This window comes from Odontesthes bonariensis, chromosome 6, assembly GCF_027942865.1.
Source record: "Odontesthes bonariensis isolate fOdoBon6 chromosome 6, fOdoBon6.hap1, whole genome shotgun sequence".
Taxonomy (NCBI): domain Eukaryota; kingdom Metazoa; phylum Chordata; class Actinopteri; order Atheriniformes; family Atherinopsidae; genus Odontesthes; species Odontesthes bonariensis.
In genome coordinates this window covers 35,777,732-35,796,446 of record NC_134511.1, presented here as the reverse complement: position 1 = coordinate 35,796,446, position 18,715 = coordinate 35,777,732, and the positions used below count along the sequence as shown (strand labels likewise).

Here is an 18,715-nt window from a genome sequence, read left to right as displayed (position 1 = left end):
TAATTTCTGGGGTTATAAATGCTGTAAATGTCAACAGTATGCTCATAAAAAGATATCTTGTTTCACATTACTGTAGCTGGAATGCTCTCTTTTATCTTCACTGTCTTCCTGTTGTGGCCTTTGCCTCTGCTGTCCAGGACCTGAGAAAAATCAGAGGACTTGGACCACTCTGCATAAACAGAGAAACACATTATCTGTTATCAGAAACTGAGCATTTGGTTGCATGATAACACAAAATCCCAGTATACAAAAGTGGACATAATGTACACAACAATTGGTAGAGAGCCTTTCTCCTGTTTTCATCAAGCACAAGACAAAAATACCTTGTTTCCTGCTGCACTGTAGAGATGCATCATCGCTAAAGCCCCTCCTACCAGACATTCCTCCATTGTTCATTGGCTGATTAAGAGACGAAGACACGGGCGCCACAGAGAAAGTCATATTCTCCATGCTGGAAGAAAGAGACCTGCAGTTTCCATAGGGATGGTCTCTGGGCATGTATGCCCACCTGGGTGATATTGTGGGTCTTTCCCACTGGCTGGAATGTTTGGACCGAAAACCTGGTTGACTGTTGTCCATGTTGGACAGCTCTTCCTGAGTTCTTTCCCGTTCTTGCACGTCCTCTTTGTCGCCTTGCTCCTCCTCCTCCTCTTCTTCTCCCTCCTCCATGGATGTCGCCTCCTGACTCGGATACAGATAGGGGTCACATGTCCAGGGTCTGTGATGTGGGGATCCCAAGCCTCTGGGGGAGAGGGGAGACCCACAGCGGGATGATTCACATGACTCGGATGGTGTCTGATCCCTCACAAAGTGAGACAGGGAAGTATGTGACACAGATTTTGAGACTCCCAACCACTTCTCACCAGGATGGTCAACAGGAGCACACTGTGAGTCCGATAGAAAACAAATATCTTTTTAAACCAAACATTTTAAATTGCTGAAGTAATCAACTATGATGTAATAATTTCATTCCCCTTCCCCAAATCACAAACACACAAATCAATTTGGCATCATCAGAGCCAATATTATGAAATGACAGCAAATTTCAAAGAGACCATAGCTACCTCCTTTGCAGTTTCCTCTCCCCCTTCACCATGTTCATGTCTTCCTTTCTTATTTCCCCTGGTTCCTACATGGCATTCCTGATTTGTTAGCCTGCTTGCTGCTAGAGCAGAGCCCTTTAGCAAGGAAGGCGGGGTACTTTTACATGATTTGACCATCAGTCGCCGCATATTAGAAACATCACAGTCTGCTCCCATCCTGTGTGGGAGGGTCCAGCTGTGAGGGTGGACATGCCGGGATGCTGTGATAAGCCGACACTGAGCCAGGCGTACCTCTTCCTGATGTAGGCTGTCAGAAGCAGAGAGCAGAGTGAGGGTGTCCACAGCCTGCGCCGAGAGGTCCTGGAGCTGACCCAGCTGACAGTCTAACTCTGACAGGCTGTCTTGAATGAAGTTGACCTTCTCTGAGACTTCGTTCACCATCCCAACCATCTCTTCCGCTCTAGTGGAACAACAAAAAAGATAAAAATCTTTATCAGACTGAATAATTTTTTTCCTCATTTCAATAATGTTACTTACAAAAATTGCTAGAACAATAGCCTGTTAACTAATGCATGTGTCCCACTGTGATTTTTTTTAAGTGATTCACAGCAGACTTTCTGACATTGAGAAAAATACTGTCACATTTAAAATAGAAACCCATCCTTTGAACAAAAAGAGGCGATATGGGACTAGAATATAAATGTATTGCATCTCCTTATCCTGAATATCTAAGTAATTTGAAATCAGTTTTTTTTAAAACCTCCAGATCATCTTAAGTCATTTTCACATTCCCTTGACTATCTGCGATTTATCTTTAGGGTCATCTTTGCCGATAGTGCAAAATAAGACACGGTCATTTTTATAGCACATTCTACAGTCTTGACTGTCTATGGTATTAAAAATGTATCTGAGAATATCAGTCAAACCTCTCAGCCGTGGCTCTGATCCTTTTCATTTGACTGCTGTTGGGACCTTCACTCTTCTCATGAAAATAGGCCTCGACACATTTCTCCTCAAACTCGTGGAGCTTTTTTCGATCCTCATGGCCCAGATAGAGCTCTGATAAAGACAGAAGAAGTGTCTTTACTTTCTTTGAAGGCGACTGTAAATAATAATAAAAGCAAAATTTGTTTTTTTTTCCCCCACAATATCTATCCTGCAGTGCTCACTTAGCCCAGAGCCTCTCTCTTCCCGCTCAGCATATCCTCTAAAGTTCCCGTAGATGCCTCTCAAAACAAGACCTATGTGACTGAGGAGGATGAGTGGTGGGGGGAGCCATGGCCTCTCCTGATAGGTCATTATGTAGCGGTAACGGTTGTACTTCCACAACTTGTTGGATGATGATGCCATGTCAAAGTAGATGTTGCTGTTATGAAGACAATATTTATTCACTTAGTATTGTTTTGCTGCACCAGATAATTGAGATTTGTCAAAACATACATGCTTACTTAAAAAATGCAATGAGAATGTTGACCATGATGATATACTGGAAGAACATATAGACGGCCTGGAGGAATGGTGTAAGGAAGAATGCAGGCGGACATTGATCTTTGTCACATGCTGTTGGTACACAAACACACAGATGTTAAATCTTCATGAACTATAAAAAACACTGGATCACTTGTGAGTTAATGGCTCAGTTATGCTTATTATCCACACGTCACAAATACAGTCATGTCTGAATGTAGAATATTTTCATTATACAAACCCCAATTCCATTGAAGTTGGGACAGTGTGTAAAATGTACATAAAAACAGCATACATTGATTTGCAAATCCTTTTTGACAAAATTCAAATGAATACAATAAAAGACAAGATATTTAATGTTGAAACTGATAAACTTTCTTATTTCTTTAGACATATTCACACATTTTGATTTTGATGGCTGCAACACGTTCCAAAAGAGTTGGGACAGGGGCATTTTTACCACTGTGTAACATCACCTTTCCTTTTCACAACACTCAATAGGCGTTTGGGAACTGAGGACACTAATTGCTGAAGCTTTGTAGGTGGAATTCTTTCCCATTCTTGCCCGATGAACAACTTCAATTGCTCCACAGTCCGGGGTCTCCGTGCTCGTATATTGCGCTTCATAATGCGCCACACATTCTCAATGGGAGACAGGTCTGGACTGCAGGCAGGCCAGTCTAGTACCCGCACTCTTTTACTACGAAGCCAGGCTGTTGTAACACGTGCAGAATGTGGCTTGGCATTGTCTTGCTGAAATAAGCAGGGACGACTCTGAAAAAGACGTCGCTTGGATGGCAGCATATGCTGCTCCAAAACCTGAATGTACCTTTCAGCATTAATGGTGCCTTCACAAATGTGCAGGTTACCCATACCATTGGCACTAACACACCCCCATACCATCACAGATACAGGTTTTTGGACTTTGCGCTGATAACAGTCTGGATGGTCTTTTTCCTCTTTGGTCCGGAGGACACGACGTCTATTATTCCCAAAAACAATTTGGAATGTGGACTCATCAGACCACAGAACCCTTTTCCACTTCGTTTCAGTCCAACTGAGATGAGCTCGGGCCCAGAGAAGCCGGCGGCGTTTCTGGGTGTTGTTGATATATGGCTTTCGCTTTGCATAGTACAGTTTTAACTTGCACTTGTGAATGTAACGCCGAATTGTGTTAACTGACAATGGTTTTCCGAAGTGTTCCTGAGCCCATGCTGTAATATCCTTCAGAGAATGATGTCTGTTTTTGATGCAGTGCCGCCTGAGGGATCGAAGGTCACGGGCATTCAATGTGGGTTTTCGGCCTTGCTGCTTACGTACAGAGATGTCCCCAGATTCTCTGAATCTGTTGATGATGTTATGGACTGTAGATGATGATATCCCCAAATTCTTTGCAATTTTACGTTGAGGCACGTTGTTCTGGAACTGATGGACTATTTGCTCACGCAGTTGCTCACAAAGTGGTGAACCTCGCCCCATCCTTGCTTGTGAAAGACTGAGCCTTTTGGGATGTCCTTTTTATACCCAATCATAACACAAACCTGTTTCCAATTAACCTGTTCATCAATGGAATGCTCCAAATAGGTGTTTTTGGAGCATTTCTCAACTTTCCAAGTCTTTTGCTGCCCCTGTCCCAACTCTTTTGGAACGTGTTGCAGCCATCAAAATCCAATGTGAGTGAATATTTGCAAGGAAACAACTAAGTTTATCAGTTTGAACATTAAATATCTTGTCTTTTAATGTATTCAATTGAATATAGGTCAAAAAAGATTTGCAAATCGTTGTCTGCTGTTTTTATTTTCATTTTATACACCGTCCCAACTTCAATGGAATTGGGGTTTGTAGCAGCATCGTGCAAATGATTTAAGCATTACATGTGTGTTTAGACTCTCGTTCCTCACACAAGACCATCGGAGAGATGTGTGTTCATTCAGTAACATGACAATGACCACAAAAATTGTCTCAACAGCGACAAGGAGAACACGGATAGCTCCAGCATGTGCTCTAGCTCTGATCTCAACATCACTGATCTGGTCATGGATAGCAGCAAATAGCAGCCTCTGTGAAAGAACTGTGGAAAAACCCTTCAGGCTAAATACTTTGAAAAGCTTCACCCAGGTGAATTGCTATTTTAAAGGCAAAGAGTGACAGCAGCAAACATGTTGTTTATTGCATTCGTGTGGAGTTGATAAAAGTGAGGCATGACAGTTTTGAGAGCATTCTCGCCTTGTTTTTTGTGCCTACTCATGCACAGAACTGTCAATCCTTCTAGATTTTGACAAAGACTATGATCTGGCACAAAAACAGTCAGAGCAGGATAATGTTTGCTCCATTTGCACCAAAACTTCTGCTTGAAAATCTCTTTTTTTTCTCATTGTACTTTGCATGCATGCAGCCTCAACGGTTGCATTAATTTAAGTGATCAGAGCCTCAAAATGAAAACAATACCATCCCATCCATATCTATCCTGCAGTAAGTAACACACACAGTAAAAAAGGTGAGTTGAAACGACAATACATCAGAAACAATACATGCAGAAAGAGACTGCACCCCCTTATCTCACATGGTTATGGGCAATTTGTCATTAAGATCTGCCACATAAAAACTTGAAGCAACATCAAAACACATCATAAAATTCTATTACTAAACTTTGTTGTGAAATTATATTTCTTCAACGGAACACTAGTTAATAAGTATCCAGAATTTTCTTCTAAGGCACTTACAATCTATCTGATCTGCATAGACTTCTCCAAAGATCATCCAGTAGGGCTTGAAGACTATGTCACGGGCTAGGCTCCATGATGGCTCCTCATCTGGAGACAGAATGGCCTTCCTGGACACCCCATAGCTCAACAGCACTATTGCCATCATCACCACAATAAAGAACATATTTCTGGTCTGGGAACACACAAAAAGAGGAGAGGGAAGTCACTAAAAACACTCTTCTCAACTATCAACGTGTAAGTGAGCACAGTCTCTACCTACCATCTTAGTGATCATGGTGAGGTAAGGGCCTGCATGCTGATTGACAGCCAACAGATCCATCACCCTGACAAACCAGAAAATGATGTCCAGACAGTATGTAATGCGTCCCGCTGTCTGGTAGGGATTAGCTTGCCAACGCATTGCAAGTCCAACCAGAAAAAGGAGTATAGCAACAAAATCTGAAATGTTCCAATACTCTGAGAACCAAATCTTCAGCTTCTGGTTCAGGCTCCTCGGCTCAGACATTAGGACCTGATGAAGAGGTGGATTTTGATACTTTTGTACTGTGGTATTAAAATTTACTGCACCATCAAACACAATATTATATCTTCGCTTGTTATCTGGAGTGCAGACTTTTATCATCTTCAAGATCATCATATAATCATCTCTAGAAAATGTGACTCCAACATTTACACAACTTCACAAAAATAGTAAAACATTACACAAAGGATGAGAAAATAAAATAAATGAACATGTCACCTCTCTGGTTTTCTCCACTGCAGTGGACACAATGTAGGTAATGACCACCCACTCCTGAACACTGGGTTGATTCTCCATTTTGACCAGGACCACATAGGAGAACAACATCAGAAAAGCCAAGTAGGACATCTAAAATCGAGACAGACAAAGATGCTGTGACAAAACAAGCACTATCTCGTTAATAAGTTTAAAGATATTTTTCACTAACTTAACAGGAAACATGCCACGTACTGTGTGAAACCAGAACTTGACAACAGGAGCTGTGTAGAAATCATAGAGTCTTGTGACCCAGGACAGACACTGCACAGTTACACTGGACACAGTTTCTGACACAGGACCAAGATATTTGTGATGGAAGGAGAGGCCTCGCTCAGCATCCTGATTATCCTATAAGACAAGAGAAGAGAACGTAAGCCGAGGCATGAAAGGTGTGATACTAAGGTTGGAGAGTGTTTTATTCAGCTTTGAAAATAGTGCTGGATAAGCGCACCACTGGTACTTTACCATGTGATCAGATCCCTCTGTGGTTGGTGGTGACTTGGCAGAGTCAAGACCAAACAGCATTGGTTCATGGGTCTGAGGTACGTGGCACATTTCAGCTTTGCTTTTAAACTCCAGCAGCAAGATGGCAGGGGGTAGGAGAAGGCTTAAAATGATCTTTGGCACCGAAATAGCGAGTGTGTCGTGTAAGTTTCCAGAACTATTAACAAACATCAGGAAACTATACTCTATTATACTAAACATAAGCTTTATTAAGCAAAGTTTTTATCTTAATAAATTATAACGAACAAATTACACACATTAGCTTTATAGTAAAAAAACAAACAAAAAAAAAAAAACAAATATAAAACAACAACTGTACTCAGAGGCAACATTACAGGTAAAAATCTTATTATTATTATTTAACCTTATTTGTTGTCTTGTATATTTCACATCTTTGGCAATTTTTACCTTCAAAGAGGAGCTTTTTCTCATGTTGAGAGGACCAGTCCAGAGATCTGTGAGGAGGGTCTGTGTGCAGGAGTGCGAGACAAATGGTCTATGGCATGAGGAGACAGCCATCTGCAGACAGGTGAAGTGGCTCCATGCATCCATCTCAGAGGTTAACAGTTTCATGGCCATTTGCTCACTCTGCCGAAATGCACAATCCAACACATCCACTGCCAGCTGACCAAACTCCCTGACACACAGAGAAATAACAGAAATGCTCTTACATTCATAGAAACAATGACACATAGTTCAGAACATTTAAGAAAAAATACTATCCACAAACTTACCAGTAAAAGTTAAAAAAAATCTCAATTCAGGACTAAACCCAGCCTGGAATTTAAACATTAATCAGTTTGCTGGTTTGTTTCCCTTTACTGACACATAGTAACATAAAGTCCTGTGAAACTGTTGGTTTTTTTTACATCTGGACAAGGAAACATTTTATCTTATATGATACAGTGTCTTCATAGAAAGGTGGTATACTTTGAAAAACCCCACAAGACTGATCCATCCATGGGACGCAGAGGACACCCAAAACATTCACCACTGCGCTTCACAGATGGGACAAGATTTTTTTGCAGAAAATATGTTCTTCACATATCAACTGTTACAAGAGCAAAAACAGCTATTTTTCTTTCATCTGTTCACAGCTATTTAGGCCCGAGCAGCTAAGCGCTGCAAAGGCCTATTGTTTCTGAAGGATTTTCTTCTCCACGCAGAAATGCGAATGGCCTAAACGTATTCGAAAACTCACCAAACTTTACCCAAAATTGTCCCCCACGTAAAATCACATGATTTTAATGGAGTCGAAAGTGGGTGTCGCCAAACTGCTTTACAGCGCCACCTAACGTGAGATATCCCGAACCGCACATCATAGAGATCTGAAAACTCGGTATGCATGTAGATCGCCTCAAATCAAGAACAAAAGTCTCTTGGAGGTATGCTCTAAAACGTATAAGGAGGTGGCCATTTTGGGTCAAAGGGCAAATTTTGGCCATTTTTCAGATTTACACACCTCGTATAAAAACTTTCTCGTCCTAGGGATTTTGAGCTACGGACTTGATCTTTGGTCGGTATGCAGTTAAGGGATGGGGGAGCAAAAGTTATCAAAAAACTTGAGTTTTTGAGCATGTTTAGGGGGCTTGGCCAAGCGGCGAACTTGGCGTACTCGCCAGTGTAAACGAAACGCTATAACTTTCACGTAAAAAGTTCAATCTGCACCAAACTTGGTATGAGTCATCCATGTTGGATGCTCGACGATCCTACGTGGTCATATGCTGACGTCATCTAAGCCACACCCCCTCAGAACAGGAAGTCACTTTTTTTACTTGGAAAGCTCCATCTCTGGCCCCCTTCACCTAATCAACGTGATCTTGTGTCAGAATACAGATAACAAGTCAGACATCGCGCCGTTACCATACGTTTGGCTCTAAATTCTACAGTTTTCAGCCGAGATGCACCAAACTCACTGGGATCGATCCTAATCCATCCCCCAACAGGTGTGCAGTCCAATATTTGATGGGCGTGGCCTAATGCCTCCACACTGCCTGGTGGACGGGTGCAGGAGACGCGTGACAGCGTTGATGACCACGTCAGGGCGGCGGTGCCGGCACTCAGGCGGCGCTTGGCTGCGAAGGCCGATATCACTGCTCGCAGTTTTAATTAATTTTTTTTTTTTAAAAGCCCTGGTCTCCACCTACAGGTTGTCAATCAAATTGCAGTTGTTCTCTTTCCCTTTTGACAGTAAAGGCTTTTTCATGGCATTCCTTGCAATCAGGTCAAATTTGTCCGATGTCTTAGTGTCGACTTGTTCACTTTGACACCGATAGCTACAGCAGTTACCTGTAGAATTTTACAGAGATCTTTTTTTCATCAAACAATCAGCTAGAGCTGCCAAAGTTGAAAACTATTTGAGGAAGCTTTGTCTGCAAATGAAATTACTTATTTCAAATAAAAGCATAACCACCACTGTGGTAGTAGAAAAAAAAAAAAGACTCATCAAGACAAGAGGTTTAAAGAAGACAGGTTCCACATGTCACTTCACTGGGATCCTCAAATCATTGGGAGCTAACTTGGAAAAGACATTTTCGATTCCATGAATTTAAAGATGTGATAAATGCAGTGGAGTGCATAGATTTTCCATCTGATTTTTCTAATCTAACTAAAGTATGAAAATAATTACATTTCAATTTCGTTCCACTCATTTGTTTGAGTGGATCAACTTTATCAATAGGCTCCATCTCAAAGAAGATCTGGTGTTAATAAGTTCAAAATGTGAATCATTTCTATGGGATTTACTCATTTGTTTCACCTGACCGTATTTACTCACAGTGAATATGCTTTGAATCGCTCTGCAATGTTGTCGTACATGCTGCTCTCCCGTGCCTCAAAGGCCATGGAGCGGTAAAGCTTACAGGCCACAATAGCCCGTGCCAATGCTTCTTCTCCATGTTGCCACAGGAACAGTGCCATCTGCTGCCGCTGTTGAAGGACGGCCCATACAAACAGGTCGTTGAAGTTGAAAGAAACCAGAATTGAAGCACCACCAATGTCTGGACTCATGACCACCTTCCCCTGACTGTTTCCAGGTGACACATCTTGCTCCTAAATGGGCAGGTTAGATGTATGAACAAAGGAAAAAGGAAAAGAAATCATTGAGAGAGACTCCACCCATTAGGTCATCATTCTGAATTCAATTTTTCAATTCAATTCAGTTTTATTTATACAGTGCCAAATTAGAACAAATGTCATCTCAAGGCACTTAAATAGTATAGTCCAATTCAAGCCAATTGGAATTCAATTCATTGTAATCGTAATTATTTTCAAAATAATCCAATTCAATTCAATCTAATGTAGAGCCAATTCAAAAACAATTTTCTAGCTAAGGAAACCAACAGATTGCACCGAAACGTCTCTTCGGTCCAATCTCCCGTCCTGAGCATGCCTGAGGCGACTGTGGAAAGGAACGACTCCCTTTTAACAGGAAAAAACCTCTGGCAGAACCAGACTCAGGAAGGGTGGCCGTCCACCACGACCAGCTGGGGTTTGAGAGGACAGAAAAGAGGGGGAAAAAAACCCACTGTAACACCATTCAAAGGATACAAGTTAATGACCACAATAATGTCACATGTACATAATATCATTTGAGAAATTAAACGGGGGAAAAAGAGAGTGAGGAAAGGTGTGACAGATGAGGCCCCCCAGCAGTCTAGGCCTATAGCAGCTTAACTATGGGATGTTTCAGGATCACCTGAGCCATCCCTAACTATAAGCTTTATCAAAAAGGAAAGTTTTAAGCCTGGTCTTAAAAGTGGAAAGGATGTCTGCTTCCCGGACATTTACTGGCAGCTGGTTCCACAGAGAGGGGCCTGATAACTGAAGGCTCTGCCTCCCATTCTACTTTTAGAAACTCTGGGAACCTCAAGTAAACCTGCAGTTTGGGAGCGAAGTGCTCTGTTAGGAAAATATCTTATAATGAGATCTTTAAGATATGATGGAGCTCGGTCATTAAGAGCTTTATATGTGAGGAGAAGAATCTTAAATTCTATTCTGAATTTAACAGGGAGCCAATGAAGAGAAGATAAAACTGGAGAAATATGATCTCTCCTGTTAGTTCTCATCAGAACTCTGGCTGCAGCATTTTGGATCAACTGAAGGCTTTTCAGAGAATATGTGGGACAGCCCAATAATAAAGAATTACAGTAGTCCAATCTTGAAGTAACAAATGCATGGACTAGTTTTTCTGCATCACTCTGAGACAAGATGTTCCTGATTTTAACAATATTACGAAGGTAAAAGAAGGCAGTCCTAGAAATCTGTTTTATATGCGAGTCAAATGATAAATTCTGGTCAAAATTAACTCCAAGGTTCCTCACTGAAGTACTAGAAGCCAAGAAAATACCATCTAGAGTAACTATATAGCTAGACAATTTTTCCCTAGAGCACTCATGTCCAAAGATAACAACTTCAGTTTTGTCTGAATTTAGAAGTAGGCATTTCTGAGTCATCCAGGTCTTTATGTCTTTAAGACATTCTTATAGTCTGACCAACCTATTGGTTTCATCTGGTTTCATAGATAAGTACAGCTGAGTATCATCAGCATAGCAATGGAATCTGAAGAGAGATGAAATAAAAATGTATTCTTCCACAGTTTATACAGTAAAAATAAAATGTTTGCACAGAGCTGTTTTAAAGACGCTTTTCAGATCCAAATAGATGAGCTATAAAGGGGTAAGAGAATTTTACTTTTAAAAGTATATGACTCGTACTGAATAAATATCCTTTCATCTACCTTGTGTCTGTAGGGCTGAGCGGTTCTAAAGAAATGCAGGTCCTGGGGACTACTGTTCCTATTCGAGTTTGGTTTCATTCCTCGCTTTTGTTTCGACAAGGAGCCAGACCTGTCCCGTCTACCCTCCTACAAGCAACAAGGAGATTGCATGATTTGTGAGAAAGTTCAAGAATAACTCAATTCAAACCATTTTTACACAACTTATCAAAAAAAACATTGACAAAAACAGAGTTCTAACTCTCAATGCTCACTTTGCCCTGCATGCGGTTGTATGCAGCTCGAAAGTTTTTCCGAGTGTAGGTGCTGCGGTACGCTCCGCCATAGAGGTATTCTATCACCAGGCCCATGTCAATAAGCGAAAGACGGTGACCTATGGGAAGAGAAGTCTACCCACACACACACACACAAAAGCAAAAGCACATTCATTACAACACAAAAGTAGATATGGCGGCTCTAGTAAACAAAAAATATTCTATAAATTGATATAACTCAATATACAGTACTGTGAGAAATACAATCATGTAGAAATATGACAAAATGTAAACTTAAAACTGTCCATATATAGTATCCATACCCTCATTACTCACCTGTTTAGCATCTTCAACAAGGTGGTGCAAGAAGCGCTGAGTCTGCCCCTGTGGCTGGGGAAAGATATTTATATTATTCAGAAAGAACAGAAAAGTAAACAAATATAACAAACTACGGAATCAGAGCGAGAAAGAAAAAAACGGATGTACACAGATGGCAACATGTCTCTTAAAGGGACTTATTATTCAAAAGATATCAATAATTTACAGGCTATAATACACTAAAGATAAAGATGAAGTGAAGAGAATACCAAGTGTGTGTTTTTGACAAAGAGCTCTGTGATTTCAGTGCAACATCCAAAAACAGCAGCTGGGAAAATACTCTGGATGCAATTGACCATGAAACACACTGAATCTTGATGCAAATCTTTACAGCGCGTCACTGTTATTTCGGTGGACATCACTGGGATTCCCTCTGTTTGGATAAGAAAGAGCGAGCGAAGGAAGAACAAAAGACGGAACAAGAAAGCAGCGTAGCAAGACAAATAATAGTACTGCTGTTTACATGTATGTATATATGAAAGTATATACACATGTAATCTTTTAATAACGCTTTTAAAGGTGGGTAAGTAATCTGTAATCTGTAAGACTATGAAAGCAGACATGCCATAAACATTATAGAGTATTTGGATAAGTATATAGATAAATATTTCATATTCACTGTATTGTAGAGCTCCTCCAGGCGATCCATGGTGAGGAAGCGGCTCATTGTCATGCCGTTGTCAATCAGCAGTTTGACAAAACTGACACGATCCATAACCAGAGCATCCAACATGGCTTGCTCCAAGGCACCCACCTACACAAAGCACATTATTACAATCAAATGTATCAACGATAGTATGTAATCAGAGTACAGCTTGAAGCTGCAATTCCCTTTGCTAGTCTCACCTGCCAGTGCTGTCCATAAACCAGGATGTCTTTCTGTGCAATGTCAGCCCGATCCCAACCCAGAGCCATACTTAACTGCTCTGCTGGACTGGCCTTAGTGCCTGTTTTCATTCATCACAAAAACATACAACACAACTTATATTTCTGCATTGAAAGATGGATCTGCCTTATGTCTGGCTGACATTTTGACTTATTTTAGTAGGGAAAGCCTCATTATAACATGAATGAAGATTTATACCAAGCCTTGAGTTAGTCAGTCTAGTAGAGCAGCGGCAAGTGTTAAAGATTTGTCATTGTTAAGTGTGTCAAACTGTCTGTAGAGAGGAACGCCTGCAATCAAAACCAAGAGCAGAAAGCAGGTACCCTTGAGAGTAGTAGTCAAAATAGCTGCATCTGTGGCCATCTGGTCTTCTGACTCTGAGTCAAAGATGGTTATCTGTTGTTCAAAGACATGTTGATTAAGTAGTCTGCGTCTTCCATCACAACACACACAATCACAGGTGCAAAGTTACTCACAGAATCTCTGTGATCCATACACTGCTGCAGGAGAGTGTAAAGGCAAGTAGCTTCGGCCCTCTCAACTTCAAACACATTCGCTATCCTGACAAGGAAGTCCTCTATGATGTCAGGGTCCAACTGTCTAAAGAAGGAGTGTGAATTGAATTCAATTTACAACTTCTAAATCTGCAGTTGATTGTTTCTCTGTCTCTATTTGTGTGTCAACATTTTTAAGTTCAAGGGCCTGCACATCCTCTTTTTGTAAAGGAATCCCATTTGTAGAAGTGGTTTTATAAATCTATCAAATCTTAATAAATGATTAGTAGGCACCTCCGAACAAACAAACTGCAACCAAAGAAGTGGAAAATGTTAAAAACAAACACAATGTGGTTAACTTAACTCCTCCTGGTCTAGCACAGATCGACATTTCCTGTCCACATTCTATATTTCACCCAAAAATGTATCACATTTCTGTGGATGAGGAAACAAAACTTCTATTTTCCTTTAAGTTATATTTGTGAAATCTCTGCTTTTCCTAGTTACAAAAAAACTACAAAGCTAAAAAATTAATTGTTGTTGGTGTGATTCCAAATGTCCAATCTTTAAGAGCGTCTATTTAAGATTACCTACCAACATACCTATCGTTAGCAGTCTGCTTGTGTAAGAAGGCAAGCAGGTCCGCAGCTCTGCCCGAACCCTCAAACACAAACACCGGCACAGGGGGCACATTGCTAACATAGTCCAACACAGTAGACACAATGGCTGGACCTCCCTCCACCACCACACACACCACCGGTACTCCTTGGTTCAGTCCTGCAATTAAGGACGGAGAAAGTGACAAAAAATCCACCAAACCTGTGTGCTCTCTGTGTGTCTTGCCAAAATGCACACACACTAACTCACGAGGATGAATCTTCTGTAGTTGGATGTGTTTCTCCAGTTTCCTCCTGAGGCCTTGCTGACAGCCATGTTTTCCCAGCGTTCCATCATCCACCAACAGAAAGTGGGAGTGGAAACCGTTAAGACGAGCTCTCTTGCTCAAGGGGTTCCCAAGCGGCTGGTAGGGTCTGAACACCTGAACCATTGTTGAGGCAACATCACACAAAAAACCAACCATCACAGTGAAATAAAGCACCAGGATAAAGTATGTTAGAGACATGTTTATGGTGTTACACTGATTAGAAACAGTGCAGTTTCATTCAGTAAGAAATTCAATTTTAGTACTGACATCTCGGCCAATGAGGTCCGTGTTGTTGTCAATCACTCCCCACGGTGTGATGCCAACGGTGTTTCTCTTCCTCAGGTCGTGATCTCCAAATATTTTCACGGCCTCCCCAACATACTTAGACACACCTAGAAAGTATGTAAAGAGTAGATGAGTGCACAGCAAATACATAAAGACATGCCTTTGAAGGGATAGTTTGCCTCTTTTGACATGAGGCTGTATGACATCCAATATTAGCAATATCGTTTATGAACATTTTCTTACCCCCCACTGCGTGCTGTGAGCCGAGTTCCAGCCTCGTTTTGGCGTTGATGAAGGTAGTCCGGCTAGTTGGCTGGGGCCACAAAAATAAAGCGTTTTGCTTCTCAAAACAATCGTTCAAAAGAGTAATACATTTGCATCACAAAATTGTTCAACAGAATGTTGTTACGGTGTTTACTGCTCGGAAGCAGGGGACTGCTTGGTCTGCACTTCGGTCTGCATGGTCTACAAATGCAAATGTATTACTCTTTTGAACGCATATTGTTTTGAGAAGCAAAACGCTTTATTTTCGGGACCCTAGCCAACTAGCCGGACTACCTTCGTCAACACCAAAACGAGGCTGGAACTCAGCTCACAGCACGCAGTGGGGGGTAACAAAATGTTCATAAACGATATTACTAATATTGGATGTCATACAGCTTCATGTCAAAAGAGGCGAACTATCCTTTTAAGACAAGACATTAGGACAATAAGTAACATGCTACTCTTGTGTTTGCACAGCCCAAAAAGAACTAACAGGAGGTACCTTTACAAAAGCAACTAAAATTAAAAGTATATAGGCACACCAAATCATGGCATTTTTTGGGCATTTCCCCATTGTGTAATGTTATTGCATGTCAAGCAATACTATAAAATTGAGTGTGGTTTACACAAAATAGCCTAAAACCCTTTCCTTTACCTGTATCAATCCCATCAGTAAGTATCCATGCTCCTGTGCTGAGGGCAGCAGTGATCAGCCCCTTGCTGAAGGCCTGCTTAACTTTTGGCGGCAGGATAAAGTTCTCTGAGCCTCCCTGGACGGTCAACAGAAGCTTCGGTCTCTCCATCTGCCATTCCCTCAGCATCAGCTGGAGTAGTGCTTCTGACTTGGAGTCCACAGCCACACGAACGTACTGGAAAATCATGGCACTTTTTGGGACTGCTCTTTGTGCTTTTCTCAGATGCTGCTCATGAGATTGTTTTGTCACCATTGGAGATAGCATCTTTGCTTTCATAAAACTTGATAAAGTCTGCTTATACCATAGCAAACCAAAGTTCAAACAACCACCAAAATCAACACAACCATCTCACTCAATCTAGGGAAATCATTTGTAGAGGAAAATGGAGTTATAGGTATACAATTTTGTTATGTAAACTGAGCAAGCAGGTCTTTTAACACTCTTACAGTTAGATTTACAGACCTTGGCCCGACAGACACGTGTGGCAGTATCTTGAAAATCTACTATCCCAAAAGCGTTGGTGGGACTGGCCCTGGTATAAACCTCCATGGACCAGCTCTCTTCCACATCCTGACCAGGACCAGGATAGAGGGATAGAGGGGGAACAAACTCTCGCCAAGAGTGTTCCCCCATCAGGTGGCCACAGCAACATCTAACCAACACAAAGAATTTAATTGATCAGAAAATCAAGTGGAAGGCGTGACGGAGGTCTTGTGTGAGATACATCACTCACTTATATTTCACATTCTGAGTTTTTTATTCAACAAGCATCAAGGATGTGCAGAAAAATACTAAAAATAAGGGAAAAAAAAACCCAAAAGACTTGGTGAGACATTTTTAGTGTTGGTGAAGGTTTTTTCATTGTCACCCGGGAAAGTCCCAAACAAAAACCTCCAAATGTTTTGTTTTAATAATTTAATTCATAGTAATCTCATACTAAAGATTTTTATTTTTTTTTACTCTGCTGTCAGAAAGATTGCCGTCTTATCAATACAGATATTATTGTGACTATTTGTTCATTCTAAACAAACCTCAGAACAAAGGACGTTTTTTTAAAACATGGTCTGGTCTTCATTTAAGTCAGGATTGAGACCCAGTAAAATTTAATTCAGACGAAGAATTTTTTCATGTCACTCACTGTATTTAATAAAGATATATAAGTGTAACATTTTGTGTGTTATGATTGTGTTTTCAAGGTAATCAATGCAGAAATCTTGGTAAATCGAAAGGATTCACAAACTTTACTAATTCAACAATGAGTGTGACTATAGAGTATAGCACAAAAATGTAGCAGGTTTAGATGAAGAACAAGATTAACAAAATAGAACAAAGATTAAGGAAGGATTGTTTATTTACAGGGGCATGACAGGCACCCAGACAATAGAGGCACTCAATTGAACTAATTAAGCTAGGTTGCTACAGTCCTCCTCTTTTCCTGTCTCCCACCCTTCCTCCTCACCTCCCTTTGTCCTTGAGTTTATACACTGTGCGATTTTTTCAATCGCGGTATTCAGCTGTTGCTCATACTGTACGAGTGAATCGCAAGGGATAAAACGTCACAGCTCACGATTCTTGTTCTCACACTGTACGACCCGATGGTCTGATGCGATCTGGCTCATCACACTACACGACACGTCGGACTCGGTCGCCGGTCGCTGCCATGCTGTTCTGTTGTCTTTTTCTTCTTCTGTTGACATTTTTCTCTTCCGTACCCATGTGCGCGCATGCGTAGTGTGACAGGATGAGGTCAATCGGGTCGTCCAGCTGCTTCAACTGTGCGAGAGCCTCACGAGGGGCGACCAGGATTTCAAACAAGTTTGATTTTCATCCGATCGATCGAGAGGTGGTCGGGAGGGCTTAATCGTTTGTCGTTACCCCATGTATACTACACGATGCGAGACGCACGATTGAGCCAAAACTCGGCCCGATCTCCAAAATAGTCGCACGAGTGAAAATCTTGTCGACATCGGGCCAAAAATCGCACAGTGTATGCCCAGCTTAAGGGTTTCATTGTCTTTATCATGTTACAGCTGAAACAATTCACATTCATTCTCCTTATTTCCTCTCCATTTGTTTCCCCTAAACTGCTCATTATTTGCAAATGTATATATTTTTTATACATATGCACGGACGGCAAAACTGAGACATCAGAGAAGTGGAAAGAAAGCAAACCACGGACGTTTTAAGCGACAAAGAAGTGGGTGGGATACATACCAAAAATATTCCGACAATAATAACAAAGAGAACTTTACTGGATTGTGGGTCGTAGGTTAGCATTTAACGGTTCTGATAATGCTATAAATACACACAGAAAAACACACTTCGTTCATCATACCTGATCAAGTTTTGGCATACTTGACATACTGGATTGCATCTGTAAGAGACAGGAAATAACAAATTACCAAAGAATCCACATGGTTCCTGTTCCTGGAAAAAAGGGATGACTGCCAAATAACTCTGTTCTCAGAACACGTTACTTTCAGCCACTGCTGGTAAGCTTATACTAGATACCAATAAAACAAACCAGCCTCCCAAGAATCATAAAAACTTGTACTTTCGACATCAATGTGATCAGATTCCAGTTTACCTGTGCAGGTCCCAAGAAGAAGGGATAAACTTCACACACTCTCTCTTGAGGAAGGTTTCCTCAATCCAAGACTTTCGTAGCTGGAATAAGAAGAGCTAATATTTACTTGAAATAAGCAGATCAAGCACTATATTCTCATCTTTACTGTCAAATTCATCCTCAAGCTAAACAAACACGTTATTTGGAGAAAAAGGATTTAGTAACCTTCTCAGTGAAGCTCATTGTAGTGCCAACAGAGGTTTACATGCTGATAGCTCGCTGTTGGTCCCTCTCCATCACAGAAACCCAGCTCCTCTCTTACAAACTGAAACACTGACGGGATGTGAGCTACAACACTCAACCCCTCCTTCAACCTCTGAGCAATCCTTTCCTCATACCTCCCTATTTTTTTAAGGTCATTGCATAGTTTCTCAGGCAGATTTAACAATAGCGTCACTAAGGAAAGCACTGTCGGAAACATACAAACATCCCTTTCCTGAGATTTGTCAACATGGTTGAAGAGCTGGTGCACTCCCACCCAGTCTCAGACTGAGTAAACACTAAACAGGGTCCTGAACTGTAGCTGATGTTGTTCGCAGTGTTTTGAATATGAGCAGATGTCCTAATACACAATAAGCTTCAGCTGTTAATCAAGTGCTGCAGTTGCAACATTACGATTTACACGACAGCGATTAAAAATAAAATACGCAAATCA

The 18,715-nt window shown here is 41.1% G+C and overlaps 1 protein-coding gene across 7 annotated transcripts in view; it reads right to left on the bottom strand.

Annotated features, from left to right (window-relative positions):
• trpm6 (transient receptor potential cation channel, subfamily M, member 6) overlaps positions 1-18,715 on the bottom strand; it is a 24,412-nt gene extending 5,697 nt beyond the window's left edge. The window contains exons 1-28 of one of the 7 annotated variants that reach the window (XM_075468579.1): positions 18,226-18,702; positions 18,022-18,101; positions 17,770-17,808; positions 15,897-16,086; positions 15,395-15,608; positions 14,458-14,582; positions 14,133-14,304; positions 13,868-14,042; positions 13,248-13,371; positions 13,095-13,167; positions 12,732-12,832; positions 12,505-12,639; positions 11,844-11,897; positions 11,508-11,642; positions 11,257-11,382; positions 9,295-9,569; positions 6,927-7,155; positions 6,480-6,632; positions 6,207-6,362; positions 5,976-6,104; positions 5,496-5,747; positions 5,234-5,408; positions 2,492-2,603; positions 2,213-2,409; positions 1,970-2,102; positions 1,065-1,503; positions 324-885; positions 72-169 (exon numbers count right to left, since the gene is read on the bottom strand). In XM_075468579.1, coding sequence (XP_075324694.1) covers positions 72-169; positions 324-885; positions 1,065-1,503; positions 1,970-2,102; positions 2,213-2,409; positions 2,492-2,603; positions 5,234-5,408; positions 5,496-5,747; positions 5,976-6,104; positions 6,207-6,362; positions 6,480-6,632; positions 6,927-7,155; positions 9,295-9,569; positions 11,257-11,382; positions 11,508-11,642; positions 11,844-11,897; positions 12,505-12,639; positions 12,732-12,832; positions 13,095-13,167; positions 13,248-13,371; positions 13,868-14,042; positions 14,133-14,304; positions 14,458-14,582; positions 15,395-15,608; positions 15,897-16,086; positions 17,770-17,808; positions 18,022-18,101; positions 18,226-18,243 — 4,671 coding nt within the window. In that variant the 5' untranslated portion in view covers positions 18,244-18,702. Of the gene's footprint in view, positions 1-71; positions 170-323; positions 886-1,064; positions 1,504-1,969; positions 2,103-2,212; positions 2,410-2,491; positions 2,604-5,233; positions 5,409-5,495; positions 5,748-5,975; positions 6,105-6,206; positions 6,363-6,479; positions 6,676-6,926; positions 7,156-9,294; positions 9,570-11,256; positions 11,383-11,507; positions 11,643-11,843; positions 11,898-12,504; positions 12,640-12,731; positions 12,833-13,094; positions 13,168-13,247; positions 13,372-13,867; positions 14,043-14,132; positions 14,305-14,457; positions 14,583-15,394; positions 15,609-15,896; positions 16,087-16,893; positions 17,742-17,769; positions 17,809-18,021; positions 18,102-18,225 lie in introns of those variants that run through there. The other 6 variants (XM_075468583.1, XM_075468580.1, XM_075468581.1 and 3 more) reach the window with 6 other exon arrangements.